The following is a 24,955-nucleotide window of genomic DNA, read 5'->3' as shown; positions in this document are numbered from 1 at the left end:
ACGGACGGAAACGGTCTGAGTGTCGAAGCCCATAGATGAATGGCAATGAATTTGGTAAAAGAGCTGGCTGTCTAAGCAATATCGCTGGATTATGGCCCAGCGACTCCCGAATTGTTCGTCTTGTTGTCGAGGTTGAAAGAAGTGAAAAACAGAAGAGTCGTTCATCGCACTTTCCTCGATCTCAACTCCACATTTCCAAGTTTCTGATGATGCGGCTGAGCCTTCCGTTTCCGGTTCGCCATGACATCCGAACTCAGCACAGCCTGGCCAGCGACTGCCAAAGACCAACATCAAACACTTTTGAATTATTCTTGGCCAGCAAGATTGATCTACCTCTTGAGGTCATGAGACAAAATCATTAGCAAAGCTTCCCATCTTCAGCGCATCTTTGAACATTCTTTTGAGGGAATTAGATTACTGAACTCTGCTCGGGTCAAGATTTTTGGCCGCTCAAGACTCCTGATCGTAAACAACCAATCCCCAGCTCTCCTCATTCACATGTCAAACACGTCAACGGTTCTGCTCGATCTGTCAAGGCATCTTCAGGAATGTCCAGGAGAACTTCCACCTTCCGACCTCCTCGTTCTCCAGGCTCACATCTTTCTTCCTGGAGAGTTGTGATGCCCATGCGTTTAGTGCACATTTAGGAAACCCTCTCTTGGTGGCCACCTGATTCTCAGTGCTGATATTGAAAGAATTATGAACTGCTGTCGAACTTTACAGGGAAAGACGTCAACGATATCACCGCTCGGCCTCCTGTTCGAAACGCTGGCGACTAAATGCTCAAAACATAAACTAGAGTGAGCTTTCTCACTGGGTTACTGATTATACCTAGCCCTGATTCTCACAAATCTCAAAATGCATTCAACTACGATCTCAACCTTTGCAATAACTAGACATCTGACAGGTTTGGCGGTCGTCAAGAGGCGGCGGGTGAAAGAAAATAGAAGCTGTAAGCGCCCATCTTGGAGTGGCTGCAGCATTACAATTTACGCGCCCACGAGATCCCCCAACTTGTCATATGCACTGATGATCTTTAATGAACATTTTTGGCTGTCGCTGCTATTGGTGGGAATCAAAGGGTAAATGACAGAAAAGGCATGTTAACAAGAAATGCTGGTTGGCATGAAGGCATGGAGGCTGGTCGCTCAAGGTCGTACAGCACAATGGAAAGATGCAGCAGTGTACAAGCAGGTCGTTTGTCAAATCTCCTGTGTTTCACAAGTCTTCAAACGCTCGCTCGCTGACAGCTTTTAGATGACTATCCCATCAAACGATAGTTCAACCATGCGAGCACTCCGAAACGCTGACATCAAACTGGACAAACAAGCATGTTCAGAACTGCTGCTAAGAAAAGACCAGCCACCAAGATTGTGGCTATCACTTGCATACCTGCATCTTGTCCCGCATCATCCAGCCATGCATACCCGCATATTTCTGAGTCGTGTGCAGCTTGCTATTCACAGAAAAACGCCTCATCCATCCATCCGAGTATTTTCGAAATAGGTTGGTCCAATCACATCTCTATCGGCTATGCAAATATTGCGGGTTAAGGTCTGTTTGTCCATCCTCATGCACGTCTTTTCCGCCTTCCAGCCATGCGTTGCAACTTGGGAAAATCGATGTGGTGTCTCAACATGCAAGCGCCCAACGGACAGTCCTTGAATATAAGGGTTCGTACGGGCGCTTCTGTGCTCATTATCCTCGTTTCGTGTCAGTTTTGGGTACTTTCTGGTGTAGTGGAAAAAAGGGAATCGTCCCTGCTTTGCATCCTTCTCTCTTCTGCTGTGCCTCTTCTCCACTGCCTAAGCATTCTTGGTACCTCGACTTGGTCCTTGGGATACATGCGAAAGGTTCGTAACTCGACACAAATACGGGCCCTTCATCAGCATAGTTGGCCATCACTGGAACCCACTGTTGGGACACTGGTTTGACTCATCTCCACACCGATCTGGAATTGCTCTCAGAAAGAGGCAAGCATGAAGACTTCGGGATTCACCACTACATTGGCATTATTGCTACCAGGCTTTGCTGTTACAGCGCCGACAGCTGAACAACGCTGGTCTTCTCCCTCTTTTTGGGCTTCCCACTCTGGAAATGTTCCATCGGTCCGCCGTGGCTGCGATTATGCCCTCTGTGATCTATCGAAAGCAAGAATGCCTCAAGGTATCACGACACGCATGCTCACCATTGCGAGGTATACGACTGACAGGCGTTTCAGCTCCTATACCACTCCCACCACCATCCTACAACTTGACCTTGAGTCATGTGTCTATTGGACGTGGCACGCAGAACTACACTTGTGACCTGTCCAACAGTACGGCAATCCCTGTGGCTACAGGAGCAACTGCGTCTCTCTACAATGTCTCTTGCATCGCCGCTAATCACCCCGAATTGCTCTCCATAATTCCTGGTATTGCCATCAATCTCCCTCTACCTTCTGCATCGTCTGCAATGTCACCGATCAACATGGATCTGGCTGGTCACCACTACTTCCTGGATCCGACTACACCCTTCTTCAACCTGGATACCGAGACGCATTCATACGGTATCGGCGCTTTTAAAAAGGCAAACGGTACTTCTGCGCCGGAGGGTGCAGTGATTGGTGTTGATGGATCTGGCATGGGAGCTGTGCCATGGCTCAAGCTGACTGAAAAGGTTGGCGTTGAGGGAAGTCAGAAACTTAAGGAAGTCTTCAGGGTCAACACTGCTGGAGGACAGCCACCTGCTACATGTCAAGGCCAACAAGAAAGCATTCTTGTGCAGTATGCCGCCGAGTATTGGGTTTATGTTTGAATGCTTCGGTTTCTATTTTGGTGATGGTAAATTAATGGTTGTTTGCAAGGGCTCACATGGTGGAGGAATAGAAAGCGATAGTGAGTACCATAAGATGTATTCAGGACCCTTAAGAATATTATTGTCAAGCCATGAATACGTTCCGCGGAAAGTCAACACATGTGATGAAGGTTATGGCTTGTAAAGAAGGCTCTTCCTAAATCGGAGAGAAGTGGTTTGGCGAAGATCCAACGGTGTGCCGAACGCCGAACGGGCCGCAAGACGCGCTCATCATCAATACAAATCCGACGTCATTCTGAACCACCCCAGTCAATTCAACCACCCGGATGCACTCAATTTTCAATGACGATGAGCATAAGAGAAAAGTAAAAAGGCCCGTCTTATCAATCAACGCTAAGTACTGTATGCACCCATCAAAGTAGGTGTTCCTGTGTTTTCTTACCTTCTGTTCCTCTTGTTCTTCTTCTTCATCTCTTCGTGCAGCAGTGATTGCTTCATTCCGTCACATCTCAGAGATTTGCTTATAGGACAGAGGTTTCAAAGCCCGAGTTGAGCAATAATGCAATCATATCTTCAGTATCGCAGGTTCCGCCGAACCTTGGAATCGCAAATCGAGACGGATCGAAATCGCACACGTGCACTCAATCGCGCAAACCAAGACCTTCCTCCCATCGACACGTCAAGAGCTGCCGATGCAGAGAAAGATGTCGAGCGAGGCGAATCAACCACATCGAGTGACAACCATACAGCAGTCGACGAAGCCACCCTCGGGGCAACAGCCCAGGATTCGAACCGACGGACTGGTCCCGAAGAAGAGGAGGAGAAATATGACATAGGCGCCGACCATGATCCAAACGACCCTGGCGAGAGAAGAGACGAACTTCCACCAAACAGTCATGACATGGAAGCACGTCGAAGACAGGGCGATGCAGACCTTTCGCGTATATCCACAACAAAGAGCGGCCGTTCAGGTCTCAGCAGAACCGGTACCGCGCTTGGTCAGATTCTCACCGGTGTCAAAGTGCGAAAGAGGCAGGAGGATGAAGGTGGTGATGGAAATGTTTTCATTGTCGACTTTCAGGGAGACAAGGATCCCTTGAACCCACACAATTGGAGTTGGGGCATCAGAATCTACATTACCTTTATGGTTGCGGGTATTGGTTTCGTGGTCGGTGTCGCTTCTTCCATTGATTCGCTTGCGATTCAACCCGCCAGTCAAGACTTTGGTATCTCGGAAGTCGCAGAGAGTTTGGCTACTGGGTAAGTCTATTCGATGCCACTAATACAACATCTGCTGACAAAGATAGTCTTTATCTCATAGGCTTCGGAGTAGGTGCGCTTTTCGCAGGTCCCTTCTCAGAGACATTGGGTAGAAACCCCGTCTACATTGTCACCTTGGTTGTCTATATGGCTTTTCTTGCTGGAGCTGGAGCCTCGCAGACATACCAGCAGCAATTCGCGACCCGCTTCTTTGCCGGTTTCTTCGGAAGCACTCCTCTTACCTGTGCAGGTGGTTCGCTTTCGGATATCTGGAATGCAAGCGAAAGAACCTTGATGTTCCCTATTTTTGCCAACGCAGCTTTCTTGGGCCCAATCCTAGGCCCCGTCATGGGCGGTTATATCGTGCAGAGCTCTTTGATATCTTGGAGATGTAAGTCTTCCACTGCATGCACCTCGACTCTGCAAAAAAAGAAAAAAAAGGGAAAAAAAGCTGACAGCATTGCAGGGACTGAATGGATCACCATCATCATGTCTGGGCTCGTGTTGGCTCTGGTGTTCTTCACGCTCCCCGAAACTTTTCCTCCCATCCTCCTCAAGTGGAAAGCTGCACATCTTCGCCAGATCACCAACGACGATCGTTACAGAGCCGAAGTCGAGGTTAGGATGGATCCTTTCTTCACTCGCCTGGGACGTGCATGTTACCGACCTTTCCTGCTCACGGTTACCGAACCTATTATCTTATTGGTTGCGCTATACCTCACTGTCGTCTATATCATCTTGTTCACCTTCCTGGATGGTTACGACTACATCTTTGGTCAAATTCACCACGTCAGCATCGGTGTCGAAGGTCTCTGCTTCTTAGGCATCGCAATCGGTCTGTTCCTCGCCTCTCCACTCGTATTCCTCATTCGACATCTCGCAGCAAAAGAAATGGAGAAAGCAAAAGCCGAGGGCAAAGACAGACTTGCTCCTGAGTTCCGCCTATGGTTTGCCATGATTGGTGCTCCCAGTATCCCTATCTCCATGTTCTGGATGGGCTGGACATCAGATTCCAACATCAGTATCTGGTCTCCTCTTGCTGCTTCTGTCCTATTCGGCTTTGGTATCCTCTGCGTCTTCATCAGCAGTTACCAATACATTATCGACTCGTACGAGATTTTTGCCGCTTCTGCTTTGGCATCAATCACGTTGATTAGATACGTGGCTGCTGGTGCTATGACAGTTGTGGGAGTGCCATTTTATCAAAATCTGGGTGTGCACTATACGTGCACGATCTTGGCTTGTATTAGTGCTGCTATGGTGCCCATCCCTTATTTGTTCTACTTTTATGGGCACAAGATCAGAGCAAAGAGTAAGTATGCTCCTGCTCTGTGAGTGTCGATATCTGCTTCGCAAGAAACCTTTGCATGGTTGATTTTTGTTTTTGCTGCTGCTGCAATAGAGCGTTCTCGTTCCTCGAGCTTTCGAAAATACACTATACTTTTTTAATATGATCGATTTGCCATTGTAAGGTATCTATGTGATTTCTCGCTTGCGACTTAAACCTGCAAAAATCAACGCGCTGTGTCTTGCCACAACACATCCAGTGCGGCGACACTTGAAACATGAAAGCTTGGTCTGGCGATGTCGCATTCTTTGCTCTCTGCCGGTTTCTGCAATTTGGATCGATCGCATCTTCTTCACTTAGTTCAAGCTTCCTCGGTAAACTTTACGCGCTTGCTAGGATGTTCTTCGCTGGTGTCGGTCTGCTCGGTAGTGAGAGGCTCTCCAGTGGCGGCAGACTGCTCAGCAACGATGGGCTGTTGAGCGAGGGTAGGCTGCTCGCTGGTAACAGACTGTTGACCATCATCAGGCTGCTCGTCCACGGTGAGCTGCCCATTGCTGGCGGGCTGTTCGGTGACAGTAGTCTGTTCGTTGTTGGTGAGCTGGTAGTTGACGATAGACTGCTGAGCGGTAGTGGGCTGCTCATCAGTGTCAGACTGCTGAACAATAGCGGACTGCTCATTGCCGGTAGCTTGTCCAGCACTAGCAACCTCATCGTCATCATTGATCTCAATGACCACCATTTCACGATCCTGGGCACCCTTTGCCTGACCATCAATCTCATCCTCATCCTCGCTGTCAACCTCCTCATCCTCCTCATAGTCGCTGTCACGCTCACTATCAGTCTCCTGTTTAATCAACGCCTTGACCTGATCAGCCCATTCCCTCACATCATAGACATTCTCCGCCATATGTCTCTCAAACCTCTTTTTGCTCCTCTTAGCCATCAAGTTCATTCTCAATCTGATCTTATTGAATTTGGCAGCTTGCTTTTGCTTCAGCGTAGCAATCTCGTTGACTTGGTTGGTAATCTTCTTCTCTTGTCTTTGCAGAGTTGCGTAGAGAGAGTCGAGTTGCTTTTGCTTGCCGGCGATGGACTTTTTGGCTACGGAGATGCTGGCGTCTTTTTCGACGATGAGGGTTCGAAGGCGGTGGAGCTCGGTGTTCGCGAGCTGGATGAGGCGGGTTCTGTCGTTCTTGAGGAAGGTGTTTTCTTCTTGCAGTTTGACGATGTCGACAAGAGGAGCAGTTTCTGCATTGTTGCTGGTGTTGGTTGAGGGCTCGTTGTTAGGGGCAGGACTAGATGTGGTAGTGGTATCGACTTCGGCCTCGTTGGCGACGTCGACGGAGCCTGAGGGACCCTCGTGGCGAGGGTCTTCCTTGCTGCCGTCGACAGCCCGCTCTTCCTCGATGGAAGTCATGGTTGCTGCTTGAACACTGGTTAGCAATGCGAAGACCTGTCAAGAAAGGGTTCGTCGAGTACCTTGTTCTCGCCCAAACAATGGCTTGTCCAGGACGAAAAGGAAGAAAGAAAGCGAGACGGCGCCACGGAATGGGAAAGGTGATAGTAGCTCCAAGGATCTACGAGACTGATGCCGAGACGCACGAATGTGGCTCTCGGAAGCTGTAGTGAGATTCCAGGAGGTTCCGTGGATGTGAGTAGCCATTCAATTGTATCTGAGTTCGAATTGATGGCTCTCCTCCTGCCATGATGTCTATTGTATGGCTATCAAAAGACAAAATGGTATTGTGTCTGGATCATGGCCAGTGAGAGTGGATGAGTTTGCTCGAGTCTTGTCACTATGTCTTCCTCTTTGGATACAGCTGCCTGCTCTGAGTTGACCATGAATTTTGATAGATACTTCAGCTGTAGACTATAGCATGAGAGAACTCTCAATCATGGTATTTGCATGCATACCGTGCATGTTCAATGTGCCGGTCTATCTCAACTAACTCCTTCTTGTATTGATGGCCGTCGTAAAGCTATCAAAAGTCAGAGAAGTGTTGCACCTGGAATCTTGGCCGATAAGAGTGACTTTTTGACTCATATCTTACCGTCTACATGTCTCGCTCGTTGAACAATGCTCTCTGTTCTGAAGTTATCGTGCATTTCAATGAATACTCCAGCCACATGCTACAGTATGAGATGGTCCGGAATCATGGTGTCGGAGAAATCGTCTTCGGACAACTTTTTTATGAAGGCTCTCTACCTACTACTATATCAGCAGGAGAACGAATGTATTGAACATTCATAAGCAGTGAAGATGCCTGGCGGTGGTTGAAACTCGAATACGATTGGCAAAACAGAACTCTACCTACGGGCCATTGCAGGAAGAGAGACAGACTCGACCGGATGGTGTGGTTTGCTCTTTTGTCGGTCCCAGAATCCAGTGTCCAGGTCCAGATCCAGTGTCCGCAGAAGTAGTCCGTCCGTTCTGTGGCGCAGGGAATGGAACCCTGGCCACCTCAAGAGTCCCTACGTCCCTCATAGTGGCTCGTTCCTCGAGGGGACGTGATAGAAGCCCGATCATGCTTGTTTATGAATCAAGAGTTGACTGGATTGGAAAGTGAGTGATGGTGATGGCTGTTTTGAGGGGTAAGCGAGTGAACTTCTGTCTCCTCCATGACTTTCTTTTCACCATTTATGTGTCTCCAAAGACAAATCAAGTGCTCCCTTCACCTCTTCCACTATCATGCTTCGACTATCGCTTCTTAATATATACAACTTGACAGGTTGTAAATCCGATCATCCGCGAATTTCATTCTTGTACATGGCCAGCCAGGTCGGAAATACAAACTAGCTCTTGTCTCTCACCAAGGATCATCAGCCATATCAGAAACATTGGATGCATCAGCAGCGGTGTTGATGATCCCACACAACGAGCAACAAATGGACCCACGAAAAGGTTGGGAAGGCACGAGGTACAGACTTTCCCTCCCAGTGTCCTCCTAAAAACGAAAAGTGTATCGTGATCATCGTCAGCTTCTTCTCGATGATTCCTCACGCGCAGGAGCCTCATTTTCGACATGCTCTCAACGAACGACATCACTTCCGGGCATTGACTCTTTTGTTTACTTCCACGACGGAAAATGTTACTCCTCTTCACTGCCCATCCTCACTTGCTGCCAATACGCAACCACAACTTTCACGCGCTGAGGGTCATCCACACGACTCACAACTACCTCTCTCAACTTGCACGCGTATCAGATACCATTGCATCTTCTTCCCAAGACTTCTCTACATCAAGTCGCTTTCGCAGCGTATCTCTCTATCAACAACATGTATGTAAACTCATACTTGCTGTCCCCTGAGCTCCTGTTGACACAAGAAAGTACGAGATCGACTCTTCATCCTTACACACCCACTCCATTGCTTTAGATATCCTGCGCGCAAGCCATCCTCTTCGACTCTTCTTCGCAGACAGCTTCCTCAAGACACGTAAGTCTATCCTTTCTTGTGACCATACCACGGCCCCTGACTGACACATCAGACGCAGTCATCCATCAAAAACACGTCCAAGATGTCAACCACCACCGTCTCCAAGGTCATTGCCATGGTCAACGACCCCACCCTCACTTCCCTTTCCGAACGCATCGCAGCCACTCAAACCCTCCTGGACTTGCATGAAACAATCCGCAAGAACCACCAGACCGCCTTCAAGCGCCATGTCAAGAACGCTTCTGCCAGCCTCGACAAGGGCGGCTCTCCAGACACTCTGACCCACATGGAGAAGGGCATCGAGATCCAGAAGATGATCTGCGACGAGACTGATGAGATGGCCAGGTATGCCAGAGAACTTGTTGAGCTGCTTGAGGAAAGACAGAAGGTCATTCGTGGTATGATGGATGTGGGTGAGGACGTTGCAATGGCTCCTTAAGGGGGAATCAAGGACGTGGCCAAGCGTTGGGTCATTTTTTCGCGGCATCGAGCTTTGATTGGCGATGGGGCTGGGCTGGAGTCGGAGGTGAACTGTGCCAGAAAGACTAGGCATTGAATGCGAGGTTCTTTTATCAGCGGGCGTTTGGGGGTCAGGGGTTACCATGCCTCGATGAGCATTCTACTGTTTTTCCTTCTCCTTCTAACACAACATCGGCGTGACCAGCGCCGTGAAATGACAATCAACGATTTGTCTCATACAGAACCTCAAATGCAAACTCCACTACCGATTAACAAAAACCACATCTCCCAGTCCCCTCAACTTCCTAATCGCTTCCTGCTGGGCCAATCCCGTATCCGTACAAACCTCATCCAAACAGTGACACCCATCCAAATACCTCGCCAACAGCTGATCCGCCAAACTCCTTCCTTTGCCCAACTCCTCTACTCCAGGCATCTTACCATCCTTTTCTCCATCCTCTTTCTTATGTTCCGCCACAGCAGCCCCATCATCTTCATTTTCCTTTTTTGCTCGTGCAACCACACCACCAAACCCACCATCTAGGGCTGGTTCATCCTGCAACGCAACGGGAGTGCGCCATCCACTACTCATTGCCGCTTTGCGCCATGTTTTCTCTGCTTCTCGGCGCGCGCGCAATGCTTCCTCGGCTACTGCTGCATCGGCTGCTGTATCTGCTGCCCTCAGGGCGATAGCATACCGATGACTCCTGTATAAAAACCCTTTTATGATTCCGAAGGTTATGAAGCGGCGGATGTCGATGTAAGCTAATGAGGAGGCGTGAGCGAGACACCAATCGCGTAGGGAAAGGCCTTGGCGTAGTGAGGCGTAGAGATGGAGGACTGTTGCTCTTGAAGGCGGTTGTGGTGTGTTCCCCGAAGAAGGGTTCAGATTACTGCTTTTGTGGTTTCGGGAGGAGTAGCTGGTGGAAGGGTTAAATGAGGAACTAGGTCCTTGTCCTTGCGAGGAAGGAATAGAAGATCCAGAGATACTGTTTTTGAACGGCGAGTGCGGTGTGACAATGTATCGTCTACACTCATCTTGCATCTTTGTGTCTTCAACGAAAACGCCGATTTCGGCTGTTGTGGCATAGATGGCATGGAAGTGGAAGGTGTTGAGCATCAAGATGCAGCCGTAGTATAACAGATGAGCTAATGCTCGTCGAGTGAGTGTTAGATCTGTATCAGCCAGGATAGCGATCTTCTGCACAGAGTTGATACCATCGATGTACGGGATGATTCGCTGAACAGTCAGATCCCACGTATTGGTCTGCAAACTGCTGAAGCGGACAGTACTCAGCGGAACATGATAGATCTGAATCGGCGGCGGAGGTGATCTCGTGGGAAACAGCTTAAGGTTGAGCGTATTCGAGTCATCTGTAGCACCAGGTCATCAGCAACTTGCCTCTCAAAACTGAAACCCCATTCCTCCGACATTGAATAGCAGAACTTACCAATCGGAATCATACACTCGCAATAACAATTCAAATCCTCCAGCACCATCTCACAAACCGCAAAAACACGATTGCCACCTCCATACCCTCTTTCTCCTGCCTTAACCCATCCCTCCCTTTTCTCCTCTTTACTCAACCAACCAGCTTGTTCCTCAAGATTTCTCATCAAGCGCGCAAGTTTACTAACCACACTGGCATAAGCGCCCCACTCTGCATTCTCATCCACCACAAGACAGAAATTAAATATAAAATCTGAACGAGGGTAGAGAATGGGATTGTGGATGCAGACAGGGAAACCAATTATACGGTAATGAGAAGCCAGCAGACTCAAAGGGCGGTCGCAGAATTCGCGGCGTGGGATTATGTGGTTGGAGACGCTGGGGAAGTGGAAGAGTGGTTGTTGGGTTGTGTTCGCTAGGGGAATGACGCTGCCTTCGGGGACTTGGTGGAGGACTGTAGGACCTGTGAGGGTGTCAATACCATTGTCCTGTACTGCTTCGATATGGCAACTGGAATGGCATGGGTATAGCAGGCCCTGTCTCAATTTTTGATAGCAATATACTTGATGATAGCAGCATCAGACTGACGCCACAATCGCTTTACCAGCGACATGCCAATTCGTGAGAGAAATGAGAGCGAGCATAAGTTGACGCTATCTGTCACCGTGTACGCTCGTACTGCACCAATCGAAGAAAACAGAGAACGAGAAAACAGTCATCAAAAGAAATAGAGCGCGTCGCATACCTTTCTCCTCGTGGAACCTCGCATAGAAGATCGCTTTGAGCATAGTGCCCGACATATTGACATGAATCGATAGTTGAGAACTCAAGTCTGAGGTTTGGCTGAGTTTGACCTGGCCTCCCCACGCTCCCGTTCTCTCGTGTCTTTTTCAACTACAATCGACGATAGCTGATGATGGGTGCGTATTCATCCGAAATTCACAAGCTGATTGCTATATCTTCGCGATCGTGTGCTCGCCGCACTTATGTTGGACAATATGTAAAATATCGTGAAGATAGTCGAGCTCATTCAAGTAAGAAGAAATCCTGAACACCGTTCGAGGAGAGGAGATGAAGTATCGTGATGTTTAGAAGTTGTGGTTTGTTCTGCCAGGGTTGCCAGAACAGCGCAACTTCCACTGACCAATCAGAGCGCAGCACAGGATAATATCATCCAACGTCTGGATTCAAAAGCACCACTTGGAAGTAATTTGACAGAGACAAAAGAAAATGAAATAGATTTGAAAAAAGTAAAACGGGCTAAATGTACATTTTTGAGAGTGAACACTAACAACCCGGATCGGCATCTCACTCTCCATCGTATCGTTTGCGATGCTCCGCCAGGCCAGCAAAAATGGCCTCCAGCATCTTCTATCGTATTGACTTGAACAAAAGGGGAGATGTCTTTTCTCGAGTCTCCTCTCTCATCTAGATAAGAAAAACATTAAACACAGAATATAACTATCCTTACGACAGCATTCTGGTCATGTCACCGCGGATTCTCGAGTAGTCGAGCAGACCCTCGATCTGACCAACGGCGGAGATGGCAATGTCGCGGTCCCAGAGCTTGCGCTTGGCGAAGTCCATGACGTCCTTGGCGGTGATCTGAGAAACAACACGCTCAACCTCCTCGGGTGCGAGACGGCGGCCAGTGGTGATGATCTGGCGACCAATGTCCTCGGCAACGGCGGTGGTGCCGTCGAGCGAGAGAAGGATCGAAGCCTTGAGCTGAGCCTTGGCGCGCTCAACCTCGGACTCGGAGACCTGCATTGACAGGCGAGACCACTCACGAAGAGTGAAGTGGACAAGATCGTCGATACGGGTAACGGCGTCGGTGACGAGGTAGATACCCCAGAGACTGTGATATGTTAGTGAGAGCGCATATAATATAAGATTGGTGGGATATTTACCCGGTGTCGCTGTAGCTGGTGGAGAAGCTCATGAAGCTGTTGGCGAGCTTGTGCTCGTGGATGAAGGTGCTGAGCTTGCTGCCAAGGTAGGGCGAGTTGCCCATGGCACGGTCCCAGTTACCAACAATGGCCTGAGTAACGAGAGCGGTGAAGTAGTCGTCATCCTTCCAGCTAACACCCTCGACGGCGATGGCAATGTTGGCGGTGGGGATGGTGTCGTCACGGATACGGACCTCAGAACCAACAAAGTCGGGCTTCTCCTTCTGGGCGTTGGCAATGGCCTGAGCGGTCGAGGTTGGGGGAGCCATGGGGATGTTGCTGAAGTACTTCTCGGCGAGCTGGACGAGCTCCTGGTGAGGAACACCACCAGAGCCAACAAGGACCATGCGGTCAGCGGTGTAGTTGGTCTTGATGTAGTTGGTCAGGTCGTCACGGCTGATGGACTGGATGTTCTCCTTGGGGCCGAGGATGGTGCGACCGAGGGGCTGGTTCATGAAAGCGGTGGCGTGCAAGTGGTCGAAGACAACCTCCTCGAGCTGCTTGTCAACCTCCTCCTGCTCGCGAAGAATGACGTCGCGCTCGCGCTCGATGGCCTGGGCGTCGAGCTTGGAGTTCTGGAGAATGTCGGAAAGGATGTCGACGGTGTTGGGGACGTCGGAGTTGAAGGACTTGGCGTAGTAGACGGTGTTTTCGCGCTGTGGGACATGTTAGATATAGGTTGAGTTGGTCGTGACAAAGCTTGTCTCACCGAAGTGTAGGCGTTCAGGTGGCCACCCATGTTCTCAATCTCGAGCTCGAGCTGGCTCTGGCTGCGCTTCTGGGTTCCCTGCGACGTCTCTTAGATTGTGTCTTGGCATTGATTTGATTGTCGAATGTGGTGTACCTTGAAGGCCAAGTGCTCGAGGAAGTGAGCAGTGCCGTTGGTCTTGTCGGTCTCGGCGCGGCTGCCAGCATCGATCCAAACACCGACGGTGGAAGTCTGGGCGTAGGGAGAGTGCTCGGTAGCAATGGTGAAGCCGTTGCTGAGGGTGGTGCTCTCAGTCTTGGAGCCGTGGCTGACGGGGGTAGCGAGACCGCGGAAGCGCGACAGCGAGCCATTCTTGATGGCGTTGATGGCGGTGCGGCTGCGCGTAGCGTGCTGCAGGTTCAGAGCGAGCCGACGGGAAGCCATTGTCGAGGCCATTGTTGGCGACGGGATATAGGCGGAGAGATGGGGGGAATAGGGTGGGTGGTAGTGGCAGCTCTGGCTGGATGCTGTTGCTGGTATGAGAGACGTCGGACTTGCCTCTTTTCTTCGGTAAATGCCGCCGCCAACAATGGTCAGCATTGACACGAGCCATGAAGTGCCATGAGCAGCCTCGAGCACGACTGTGCGAAGCCTGCATACCGGCTTCTTTCCACTTTCTTCCGCATCGGCGACGAGCACTTCGACGTGACCTCGGTAGTAATATTACTTCTTCATTTTCTCTTTTATCTCCCAAGCACCCCGGCCAATCACAACAATTCCATAGGTACTCCAGGTTTCCTGCGTTGTCCCGACCATCTCGAAGCATACAGGAACTTGTACTTGTCGCAGCATACCGACTCTCCACTCAACCTCACATACACACAATGGCCACCTCGTTCCGTCCCGCTCTGCTGTCGCGCCAGCTCCTGGCTCAGCGCACTCCCATGGCTCTGCGCTCTTTCCACGCCTCGCCCACCCGCGCCATTCTTCCTCCATTGCCCCAGGTCATCAAGGGCACTGGTGCGTGACGACTGTCCACCCGCCTATCTGGCTAGACTAACACAAGCACACAGTCAACGATGCTGCCACTGTCCCCGACCCATCCTACGCCCACGGTAGCTACCACTGGAGCTTCGAGCGCCTCATCTCCGTCGGCCTGATTCCTCTGACCATTGCTCCCTTCGCTGCCGGCTCCCTCAACCCCGTCATGGACGGCCTCTTCATCTCCACCATCCTCATCCACTCGCACATCGGCTTCCAGTCATGCATCATCGACTACTTCCCCGCCAAGCGTGTCCCCAAGACCCGCAAGTTCTCCATGTGGGCTCTCAACGCCGCCACCATCCTTGCCGGCATTGGTTTCTACGAGTTCGAGACAAACGATGTCGGTCTCACCGAGGCTGTCAAGAGAGTCTGGCAAGCAAAGAAGGCCGATGTGTAAATCAAAAAGAGACATGAATCTTTTCTCCTTTTCTTGTTCGTTTCAGAAATAGCACTTGGGCTGCTCGGAGTTGTGTAGATAACACCCTTTCATTCTTACCACTACCATGACTTTTATACGTTCAAGATCCCGGCTTCTTTCCTGCAGTTGTCAAGCCTTGCGCCTCTTCAATGGCTTTCTCTGGACATTGCTCCCTTCTAGAAACCATCGTGCACTTTCGTAGTTGTCAAGACACTCGAGAACCAGCATGCGAGAAGGTAGGCATCAAGTTCAGGTAAAACCGTACGGCCCATCAGCACAGCAAGACTTTTCCATCTTATAAAGTCCACATCCCCTCACTTGCAGCCTAGATCCAGCAAACCCTCTTGCAAGTACAAGCTTGAACAGAAGCCACTGATCCACGAACAAGGCTAAAAGCTCTGTTCTCCTGTTCTATCCAATGCAAGCCCTTATTTCAAAAACTCAGGTCAACCTCAAGCTGATCTTCCCACATCACTCTCGACTTCGTCAGTGAAGTTTCAGCCAGAGACACAGACACTGATCCACGTGCTCTGCGACGATCAAAGGTGTGGATTCGAAGATTTCAAATAGGGTGCTAACAGACCCTCACCATGTCTTTCCAAACCAACCTTGGTGTATCCAAAAGAACTAGCCTACGCGGCAGAAATCTTCTGCCGCTGACTAGGCATATCCTCAACGCCGGCTTCAGCAGCAATAATTCGCTCGAATCTCTAGGTCAGAATTCAAAATGGATCAAATGTGTCTGTGTTCTGGTCTATAGATAGTGTGAGCTTGCTTCTTGTTGATGCAAAATTGAGAGCGGTTCGGGGGTTAAATGGTGGAGCCAGAGAAGCATCTTTCAAAGACTTGTTATCGTACACTTCTACTGAATTAAGTTACATTGCTTTCACTTTGGCATAAGGGAGGATGAATCGTTTTCTGTTGAAAAAAAGGATCTTTATTGACAAAAGTGCAATAGAACTATAAGCTAAATCATGCTTTTCTATATATCCATCGTTTGAGAAAAAGGGGGAAACGCCATGCTCAAGAACCAAAGAAAAAAACAATGCTTGTCTTTCTAAATTCGTCTCATCTCATCTCATGCTTTCATTCATCGTCTTTTAGTCGTAAAGTTCCATATCACCCTCATCTCCATTCAACTCAGCAACTGCATCCTCTTCATCCCACATCTCCGAGTCTTCACCATCAGAGTCAGTGTGGTTGGGAAGAACCATGATATGTCCATCCTCAAGCACAACCCTAGCAGTCTCGCCATCGCGAATAGAGCCTCTGAGGATAAGTACCGCAAGTCTGTTCAGCACTTCCTTTTCAATCAGACGAGCCAGAGGACGAGCACCATAGGCAGGTGAATATCCAGCAGAGCCCAAGTAATCCTTGACGTCTTGTGAGAGCTGTATATGTACATTTCTTCCATTCTGCGACAGACGGTTTTGGATTTCTTGGAGGCGGACATCGACGATACTGCGGATCTCCTTCTTGGAAAGACGGTTGAAGATGACGATGCTGGAGATACGATTCAAGAACTCGGGCAGGAAGTAGTTGCGCAGGCTGCCCATGACCATTTCCTTAGTTGTGGGGTCGATCTTGCCGTCAGGTGCGTTGGGGCGAGCTAGGTATTCGGCACCCAAGTTAGAGGTCATGACGACGATACAGTTGCGGGCGTCGACAACACGACCTTGGCCGTCAGTGATACGACCATCATCCATGAGTTGGAGCATAACTGTCAGAACTTCCTTGGCGGCCTTCTCAACCTCATCGAAGAGAAGGATAGAGAAGGGACGACGGCGAAGTGCTTCAGTAAGCTGACCGCCAGCATCGTGACCAACGTAGCCAGGAGGTGCACCAATCATGCGCGACAATGAGTGTCTCTCTTGGTACTCGGACATATCGAAGCGGATCATGGCGCGAGCATCATCGAACAGGAACTCGGCCAGTGCTTTGGTGAGCAGAGTCTTACCAGTACCCGAAGGACCACAGAAGAGGAATGAGGGTGGTTGGTTGGGGTTGGCAAGACCAGAACGTTGCAGGCGGATGGCATTAGCGACCGAAGTGACAGCTTCTCTCTGACCGACAACAAGCTCGCTGAGGTGACGTTCCATTTGCAAGAGCTTGTCCTTCTCGGTGGTCTTGAGGCGAGTGACAGGGATACCAGTCCAGCGGGCAACGATCTCGTTGATCTGGTCGGGACCGACAGCATCAGTCAGAAGAGGAGTCTCGCCAGATGCTTGGGCTTGCTTAAGCTGGTCAAGGTCGGAAGCGGCCTTGTCCTTCTCGAGCTGCTTGATACGTTCTTCCAGATCGGGAATGGCGTAGTACTTGAGGTCAGAAGCAGTTTGCAAGTCGCGCATACGCTCTGCCTCTTGCTGCTTGGTGATGAGTTGATCACGTTTCAGCTTGGCCTCTTGAATCTCCTTGCCACGAGCTTTCTCGCTCTCGTACATTTCGCGAAGAGGCTTGAGGTCTTCTTCAACATTGGCGGCCTCTGCCTTTGCCTGAGCAAGTCGTGCCTGAGAAGCTTCATCCTTCTCACGGTTGAGTGCGTGAATCTCAATCTCGAGCTGGCGAAGCTTGCGCTCCATGTTGTCGAGGGCTTCGGGTTGAGATTCGCGAGTTACACGAACAGCAGCGGCAGCCTCATCGATGAGATCGACAGCGGAGTCGGGAAGACGCCGTTGAGTGAGGTAGCGAGCAGCCAAGGTGGCAGCGGAAACGATGGCACCATCGAGAATAGTGACACCGTGGTGGACCTCATACTTCTCCTTGAGACCACGAAGAATCGAGACAGTCTCGGGCACTGAGGGCTCCTTGACCAAAACTTGCTGGAAACGACGCTCGAAGGCCTGGTCCTTTTCAATGTACTTGCGGTACTCGGACAAAGTGGTGGCACCAATGCAGTGCAACTGACCACGGGCAAGCATGGGCTTGAGCAAGTTGGCAGCATCCATGCCACCTTCTCCTGACGAACCAGCGCCCATGAGCAAATGGATCTCATCGACGAAGAGCACAATCATCTCCTTGGCATCTTCGATCTCCTTGAGAACGCCCTTCATGCGCTCTTCAAATTCACCACGGTACTTGCTGCCAGCAACAAGAGCACCAACGTCCAGGGAGAGCAGCTTGCAGGCAGCCAAATTAGCAGGCACGTCTGCATTAACGATGCGCTGAGCAAGACCTTCAACAACGGTGGTCTTGCCGACACCGGGCTCTCCGATCAGGACGGGGTTGTTCTTTGTGCGACGTGACAGGATGCGGATGACTCTTCTAATCTCTTCCTCTCTGCCAATGACAGGATCCATCTTGCCCTCTCGTGCCATGGCAGTCATATCAATGGTGAACTTCTTGAGATTCTCGCTCTCTTCTTCGGCATCGGCAGTCTTCGAGTCAACGCGCTTGTTGCCTCTGATCTGCTGAATGGCATTGTCGATAAGCTTGGTGTTGGGCACGTTGGCCTCGGCGAGAGCTTTGGAGACGGTTGTGTCCTGGACGAGGCAGGAGATGAGGTGGTCGATGGCAATGAAGCTGTCCTTTTGCGTCTTGGACAGTTGGTCGGCAGCGCGCAGCAGTTTTGAGAAAGCAGGGCTCATGGAGAGATGCTCCGGCGGAGGATCCTGACTGGGCAAGCGGACCATGGCCTTGTTGAGGGCGCGAGTAAGTAGTTGGGGATCTCCATGAGCTCTCTCGACGACTTGCTTGAAGAGTGGTGCTGAAGATGCGCTGTGTGAATCGTGGCCGGTCTGGTTCTGCTGGTCCTTGCTAAGGTCTGGCGGAGGATCGAGCAAAGCGACGGCCAGGTGGATAGGTTGTAGCTGTGTGTGAGAGTATTGTTGTGCGAGATCTTGAGCATCGGCCAAGGCTGAAGTGGCCTTGTCGGTGAATGACATTCCTGAAGCTGCCATTTTGCTTTTAGATTATGTGTGAGAAGTTATAAACAAATGGGTATAGTGGTATAGTGTCGTTAGTCGTGAAGCGTAGAGAAGTGAGTGTTGTGTTTGGTAGTTGTGTGTATGTCTTGGTATCTGATGGAGCAGGAAACAAAGACGTCGACAAGGTTGATATAGCGATTGGGCTCTTGCGGCAGAAGACTCTCCTGACGACCAGCTTGCGCCAGATGATGCTAGCATGATCAAGCCTGCCAGGGTTGCTGCCAGAATTTCCCAGAATCCTCCAGAACCTTCGACGTCACTCCTGCCCAAAATCTTGACTCGACCGACCATCACCCCGCACTTGTCACCAAGTCAGGCTTTATTTGCAATTTTTCTCCTTTTTCTTTTCCTGCCTGCTCTATGCTTTGTAAATTGTCCAGCTGATTACACTGAATAGCAACTTTCGACATGTGTAACAGTCTTCCTATCCAGACTCCAAACAAGCAGAAGATCTGACCCGAAGTCAAATGAAGCCTTAGGCGTGATAGTTGATCCTTTGCTAGTCATCTATCAGCAACGATACGGACACTGAGCAAAGCAATCACGTCCATAAGCATATAGAGATTTGCTGCCATTCTCCTCTGGTTGTATTGATCAGAGCAGAACTGTATGACTGCACGAGATAATGCGAAAGTGCATGTCGGACTAGTATAACTCCATTGCTTCCTGTGCGACTCTCTCACGTCTGCTGACTGTGAGTGCTCGTACTCTGACCGTAGCAGAAAGCATGGTATACCCCATTGTAAGGCACGGTTGTTTATGCGTTGTGCGTAAGCATTGATCGTGTGTCTGATCTCTTTTTTCTTCTTCGTTCTTGATCCCCATGTTCCATGAACACTCCGCTGTCTTTAGTTGGTCAACAGCTCATCTTCCCGAGCTCTGTGATCTGAGTTGCCATTGCCCTCCGTTCCCTCACATCAGCATATCAATGTCCATGTGCTCCTCCGTCTCAACATCTCTCTTTCTCTTCCTGCTCTCTCGCTCCCTCGCGGTATTATCGTTATCATCGCCATCGCTCTCCTCCTTGGCCTCTTCGCTGTACATCTTTCTCATCTCCTTGATCTCCTTCTGATTGCAATGGTCCCTCTCTTCTTCCATGTCGTTTCGTAATGCTCCGATCGCTTTCATAACCTCCGCCTTCTCCCTCTTGTTTCGTTCAAGTTTCTCAATCATGCTCTCGAGAGCTTTCTGTCTCTCCTTCTCTTGCTTGTCAAGCAGCTTGCAGTGATCAGTGGTTTTGGGAGACAAACTACTACTTTCGGGATCATGTGCAGCTAGAGTGTCTTCCAAAGACTTGTTGACGGCACGCGCGTTGCGCTCGTTGGTGGTGATCTGTGAGTCGATAGACTGAAGAAGGGAAGCATCAGACGGTGTCTTTTCGAGCTGTATAGACCGGTTAGTTTGTTTGCTATGTGGAGGTGAAGAGATTGTAAGCTTACAATCCAAAGGCTCGTTCTCAAGGCAATATCCTTGAAGATTCTGTGGACGCGATCATCGACACCGCCTATAGCTTCCTCGATGTAACCATGAATTTGTGTCGAAACTGTCTTGGTCAGCAATTCTGTCCGCAAGTCTTGAAGAGGAGTATAGCTCACGTTGTGCTGGGAAGTCTCTCGGATAAACATCGTCATGTGACACTTGCTCCTTGGCCTTGATGGGTGCTGGCTTTTGGGTCGAGGCAGGTGGCGGCAGCGGTTGGGATGTTTCGGGAGTAGGCTCATCTTTGCTGACTGATGAGCGAAGAGGCGAACGGTAGCCAGAAATATACACATCGTTGAGCTCATCCTCGCTGTCTAACAGAGATGGCATTGAACCTTGTCTTACAGAAGACGGACGAACAGAGAGCTGACGTTTTTTGATGCCAGAAGAGCCATCCGATCTCGTCCTGGCAAAGAAGGGTTGCTTAGGCAGCTTTTCCATACTTTTGGGTGGCTGACTGTTCTTGGATTGCACCGGTAATTCTGAACCAGAGTCCGAGTCGTTAGTCAGATCTTCAAAGATCTTTGCAACAGTAGGAGGTTGTGGTGGCCCCTTGCTCTTGATGTTTGCCGTAGTCTTTGCTCTTAATCTTGCCATCTTTGTGGTGGTATTTAAGTGCAAACAAGCTGGCGACGCTTGAGACGATTGAGATTGTGTTCGCTGGTGACTTGATTTCTGCTTGGGCTGGCTGACAATGCTCAAAGAGCGTGGACGTGTCGATGTTGGCAATGAGGATCTCGCAAACTCGGCGTTTGTTTGTCCCGGAGTCGTCTTCTGTTTCTTTGTTGGCGTGTTTGCCGTCGATTGACAAGATCTTTTGGTAAGATCCAGAGGATTGCTTCTCTGTGTTTCTGGGATAACCATTGTTGTCGAAGGTGACGAACCCGTGTAGGTCCCAGCTGCTAATAGACTTTTGCGCATTTCCTCCATCAATTCATCCAAGCTGTGTAGACTGCCGCTTGATCTGGTTGTGGTCCGAGAATTTTTGATCCAGTCTTCCCTTGTTATGGGTTAGGGGGATCGGTGAGGACTCTGGTTCAGTGAAGAAGGCTAGCAGAAATCAAAACACCACAATGAAAAAAAAGCAGGGCAGAGCAAGTAGTTTGATTTTTTGTGGCGTGAAGAAAATTGCAGGAGCGAAAAAGGTCAGGTTCAGATTTGGCGGACCAAAGTCGCGGAGTAGGTGGTCGCAATGGCAAGAGCGCCCAACCGAAACTCCCTCACTTAATGGTCTCCTCCTTCTTTTCTTCCTTGATAATCTCCTCGTCCTTTGTGGCTTCCTCATCTTCAGATTCTTCGAATAATTTGTCGATGGCCTTGTCTCGCTCACTGATGGCGCTCAGCTCACTTTGGATCTTGTGAATATGAGCCTCACCAGGAAGCTCATTCTTGAGGTTGGCAATAGTCTGCTCGATAAACTTGTTGTCCGCGTCGTTGATGCAGTGAGCAGCGTTCAGAATCGTGGTGATAGGACCACCCTCGCCGAGTGTGTCCTCCTCAGCGTCGAAGGCAACACCTGTGATAATGGTGTCGAGTATTTCGAATTGTTCATTGCGAGATTTGTAGTGTTTTTCAAGTCTTTTCACCAAAACAGCGACTCTCTTCGCCTGATGCATGTCAATTATGCAGCTATAAAAAGGCAGAATATTGAACTTACGAACTTGAGCTCCACTGAGAGCTCGATCTTTCTGACCATCTCGTCGTGGTCGGCCATGCTAGTAGGAGGTTAGCATGAACAACAGCAGCGTATATTCTGATACTCACTTTGTGGAGAGCGAAGCCATTGTTGGTCGCGCGTCGAGGTAAGAGGGAGAAAAAGGGGAGCGAAATAGAGGTTATCAACGCAAGTGAAATGCCGAGACGTCTCGTGGTTCCGGAATCGAGTAGAACTCGACGACATCATAGCGTGATGCCGAGACAGGCGCGCTTGTATGGGATATACAGGGTAGGAGTTGGTATAGGGAGTCCTCGACGCCCTTTCTTAGTCTCCGATAGTGCCCGAGGCCCTTAGTACTCGCGGTCCTTACTCTTCTATACCATCGCTGTATGTCGCTCTACAAACCAGTTTGGTTGCGGGACGGCAAGAGGTATAGTTTCTTGACACACAACTTCCCAAGGATACTGGCCACGATATTTACAGGGGGCACCGAGCGCGAGACTGACATAGCACCTCCTGCACCTGCACAGCATTCTTGTCTCTGCGTTCCTTTGTTTGTTCGACATCAACACCAAGCCATTGTGCTGTCGTTCCCATTCTGGCAAGATGTTGTCGCAGCCACAGAGATGGCAAAGATCTCGCGAGGAAGGCTCCAGCCCCTGTCCAGCTCAGGGCGATGTCCAGGCACAGGGATCGTAGCACCACACTGAAGCTGTACTTGTACCAGAGACAATCGAGAATAGCATCAGGAAGACGAATTTGGAAGAGCGATACCACGAAGAAGGATACCACGAAGAGCCCCTGAGACGGCTTGCACAGGGCCATGCTGGATTCACGCTTATACTACAATCCCAATCAGCATTGATTCCTCAAGGAAGCACTCATGGTCAAGTACAATCTGCTAAGCGCTCGTCGTCGCCCAGACTGAGAGAAGCTGCAGAGACTCTCTGTTTGCTAGCCGGATCAGGTTTGGAGACCGAGTTGCCGGACTCACGCCAAGTCCCGTACTCGAACGATCAACTTTCACACCAACACATCAACACGACCGCGACTGCGCATCAGCTCAGTCTTTCTCATACCGGACAACACGCACACGAGAGCGCATCACCCCTGAACCCGCTGGCGACATCAACGCCAACGAACGCCTTGTTGAAATCATCTCATCCATCGAACGCAAACATCCAAGCCCTATACAAAGGCAGCAACGTGACAGACTCTCAGCCAAGCCTGCCCGAGATGAAGAGTTCAGAAATCGATGTCGAGAAATACCTGGATGGCGTGGAGGATCGATCTGCGCACAACAGAAACCGTCGCATTCTCGAGGTTTTGGACAGCATCTACAACCTTCCGACCGGCCAGCGTGGAACACAACTCCGCAACTTTGTCAGTTGTCTTGAACTGTCCCAAGGAAAGCAAGACTACGTTTTCCGCGTCCTCAGAAGTAGACTACAAACTATCAACGATCCTTCCAAGGAGCGTTACCTAGTCACAAAGTGGCTGCTCGTCTTGGTTTTCCATGCGCAGGAGGAAGCAATGAAAGCCAGAGACGCCGCCAAGCTTGCCGAACAGGTCAAACCCCAGGCACCTCTCTGCGGCGAAGGTTTCCACAAGTTGAGATGTGGCCATTACCGTGCCTCTCACGAAGAATGCGGTATGAACTGCTACGGCCGCTCAACCTTCCCCGACAAGCCTCTCGATTTCGACGCTCGCATGTCCGAGATTGTTTGCTTCAAGTGTCTTTGCTAGACTAAGACTGCGGGACGCATTCGGCAAGAACAACAAATCTGGCGACGACAGCGACACCCGGCTTGTTCCATGATCAGAAGGTTGTCGACGACGAGAAATGATGAATGTTTGGCGAGACAGACATGATTGGCGGAGGTTGAGATAAAGCATTTGGCCGCATCTAGTTGGTCACAGGAGAAAAGACGAAGCGGAAGAAGTATTGTTTAATCCAAGAAGGAATGCTGCATGAGATGGAAACCATCCAGAGTCCGTGGGTCGGAGTTGGCAGATTCGGGCTGATTGCCATTCGAAGGGGCGGTCGGAGCAAGGTACAACACCAGTGAAAGATGTCCTTCTAGAAAGAGGAGATGAAACCTTAAACTCATTCGTTCTTTCATTCAACCAGTGGAAACCAGTCTTCCTTGCATCTCACAAAGGCGGTCGCCAGTAACAAACCAAGCTGTCGTCACTGATTCCTGCTCCTACCTGCATTTTGTTGATTTGGCGCTAGCATATCAAACCTGACTGCTTGCCGTTGTTGCCGGTTCGTTGAAAATTCTGAGAGGCTTTCTATCATGAAGCTGACGATGGTCGCTCCGCAAAGCTGAAGATTGAAAGATGGTGGAACAAGGAAGCTCGAAGCTCTGAACAAACAAGCTCATTCCGGTTGATCCTCGGCATCACATTGGCATCAACCAACCTTCCATACAATCTTCCTCGTTTGGTCTATTTGAACATAGTCATTATAGTCAAAACTCATCAAGCGTTCTCTCCGACCATAAATCAGAAGATATATTGAAACTTGTTGGTGCACATGCAGCAATGGGCTATTTCTATCCGCTCCTTTGCGAGAACCTTTGCAAGAATCTTTCATGTCCAGCTATTTATGTATTGTTCTTCCTTTCAGCTGCATTTCCCTTTGCCGGAAGAGATACCCATTCTATGAACTGAACCCTTCTACAAACATTGATATGATCTTGGCGCTGCTTGGACTGATATCTGCAGAAGATGAACCGCCATGCTCACTGTATCAATCCTCGAACAGCAGAAACAGGTGCCTGCCGACGAACAAATTATTGTCGATGCATTCGAAGTCAAATTGGAAAGACAATGGTAGAGACCTGTGCTCAAGAAGCTTGACTGGTCGAGTGACGAATCCACAGACCAGAATTGAGAGAGCTATGGATGCTCAATCGGGTTGCACATTCTATGACCAGCAGGCTCCAATGCGTGGATAGAGTGGATCACTTCCTCATGTGCTCGACAGCAAGTCATGCGCAGACTGATTATCTGGACTAGTCCTTGAAGAGCGTATGTGCATTTCAAGGGTCTTCGCTTCCACGTCCAGCTTTTAGTGATCCAGCGATCCTTATGGCCGTAAAGC

General features: G+C 49.9%; 11 protein-coding genes across 11 annotated transcripts; 5 read left to right on the top strand and 6 right to left on the bottom strand.

The window, feature by feature from the left end:
* Positions 1-2,127: 2,127 nt before the first annotated feature.
* M437DRAFT_44714 (uncharacterized protein) lies at positions 2,128-2,796 on the top strand (the record flags this gene model as incomplete). Its single annotated transcript, XM_041020952.1, has 1 exon — positions 2,128-2,796. One exon carries the CDS (start codon positions 2,128-2,130, stop codon positions 2,794-2,796), a length of 669 nt encoding a protein of 222 aa, XP_040881425.1.
* An 802-nt stretch (positions 2,797-3,598) lies between these two features.
* M437DRAFT_21663 (MFS general substrate transporter) lies at positions 3,599-5,385 on the top strand (the record flags this gene model as incomplete). The annotated part of the gene is made up of 3 exons (XM_041019022.1): positions 3,599-4,056; positions 4,104-4,447; positions 4,523-5,385. Coding segments are annotated over 3 exons (1,665 nt in total), but the record flags the coding sequence as incomplete, so codon positions are not given.
* Positions 5,386-5,705: 320 nt separating this feature from the next.
* Positions 5,706-6,761, bottom strand: M437DRAFT_83335 (uncharacterized protein; the record flags this gene model as incomplete). Its single annotated transcript, XM_041027913.1, has 1 exon — positions 5,706-6,761. One exon carries the CDS (start codon positions 6,759-6,761, stop codon positions 5,706-5,708), a length of 1,056 nt encoding a protein of 351 aa, XP_040881423.1.
* A 1,669-nt stretch (positions 6,762-8,430) lies between these two features.
* M437DRAFT_64941 (uncharacterized protein) lies at positions 8,431-9,218 on the top strand (the record flags this gene model as incomplete). The annotated part of the gene is made up of 3 exons (XM_041024514.1): positions 8,431-8,622; positions 8,720-8,779; positions 8,838-9,218. The coding sequence occupies 3 exons, from the start codon at positions 8,431-8,433 to the stop codon at positions 9,216-9,218; spliced, it is 633 nt and encodes a 210-aa protein (XP_040881422.1).
* A 282-nt stretch (positions 9,219-9,500) lies between these two features.
* On the bottom strand, positions 9,501-11,488 carry M437DRAFT_74214 (NPR2-domain-containing protein; the record flags this gene model as incomplete). The annotated part of the gene is made up of 3 exons (XM_041026193.1): positions 9,501-10,612; positions 10,690-11,151; positions 11,434-11,488. 3 exons carry the CDS (start codon positions 11,486-11,488, stop codon positions 9,501-9,503), a joined length of 1,629 nt encoding a protein of 542 aa, XP_040881421.1.
* Positions 11,489-12,155: 667 nt separating this feature from the next.
* Positions 12,156-13,769, bottom strand: M437DRAFT_44918 (mitochondrial-processing peptidase-like protein subunit beta; the record flags this gene model as incomplete). Its single annotated transcript, XM_041020993.1, has 4 exons — positions 12,156-12,546; positions 12,599-13,293; positions 13,347-13,415; positions 13,482-13,769. 4 exons carry the CDS (start codon positions 13,767-13,769, stop codon positions 12,156-12,158), a joined length of 1,443 nt encoding a protein of 480 aa, XP_040881420.1.
* A 440-nt stretch (positions 13,770-14,209) lies between these two features.
* On the top strand, positions 14,210-14,766 carry M437DRAFT_64938 (uncharacterized protein; the record flags this gene model as incomplete). Its single annotated transcript, XM_041024513.1, has 2 exons — positions 14,210-14,345; positions 14,399-14,766. 2 exons carry the CDS (start codon positions 14,210-14,212, stop codon positions 14,764-14,766), a joined length of 504 nt encoding a protein of 167 aa, XP_040881419.1.
* A 1,121-nt stretch (positions 14,767-15,887) lies between these two features.
* On the bottom strand, positions 15,888-18,683 carry M437DRAFT_83330 (putative heat shock protein Hsp98/Hsp104/ClpA; the record flags this gene model as incomplete). The annotated part of the gene is made up of 1 exon (XM_041027912.1): positions 15,888-18,683. The coding sequence occupies one exon, from the start codon at positions 18,681-18,683 to the stop codon at positions 15,888-15,890; it is 2,796 nt and encodes a 931-aa protein (XP_040881418.1).
* A 939-nt stretch (positions 18,684-19,622) lies between these two features.
* M437DRAFT_45224 (uncharacterized protein) lies at positions 19,623-20,066 on the bottom strand (the record flags this gene model as incomplete). Its single annotated transcript, XM_041021048.1, has 1 exon — positions 19,623-20,066. A coding segment is annotated over one exon (444 nt), but the record flags the coding sequence as incomplete, so codon positions are not given.
* A 1,343-nt stretch (positions 20,067-21,409) lies between these two features.
* On the bottom strand, positions 21,410-21,973 carry M437DRAFT_83328 (uncharacterized protein; the record flags this gene model as incomplete). The annotated part of the gene is made up of 3 exons (XM_041027911.1): positions 21,410-21,796; positions 21,847-21,904; positions 21,954-21,973. 3 exons carry the CDS (start codon positions 21,971-21,973, stop codon positions 21,410-21,412), a joined length of 465 nt encoding a protein of 154 aa, XP_040881416.1.
* Positions 21,974-22,452: 479 nt separating this feature from the next.
* On the top strand, positions 22,453-23,592 carry M437DRAFT_64934 (uncharacterized protein; the record flags this gene model as incomplete). Its single annotated transcript, XM_041024512.1, has 2 exons — positions 22,453-22,541; positions 22,590-23,592. 2 exons carry the CDS (start codon positions 22,453-22,455, stop codon positions 23,590-23,592), a joined length of 1,092 nt encoding a protein of 363 aa, XP_040881415.1.
* Positions 23,593-24,955: the final 1,363 nt, after the last annotated feature.

The sequence above is a fragment of the Aureobasidium melanogenum genome (assembly GCF_000721775.1).
Source record: "Aureobasidium melanogenum CBS 110374 unplaced genomic scaffold scaffold_6, whole genome shotgun sequence".
Lineage (NCBI taxonomy): Eukaryota > Fungi > Ascomycota > Dothideomycetes > Dothideales > Saccotheciaceae > Aureobasidium > Aureobasidium melanogenum.
Note: the sequence above shows the minus strand (reverse complement) of the source record. Positions and strands in the feature narration are given on the sequence as shown.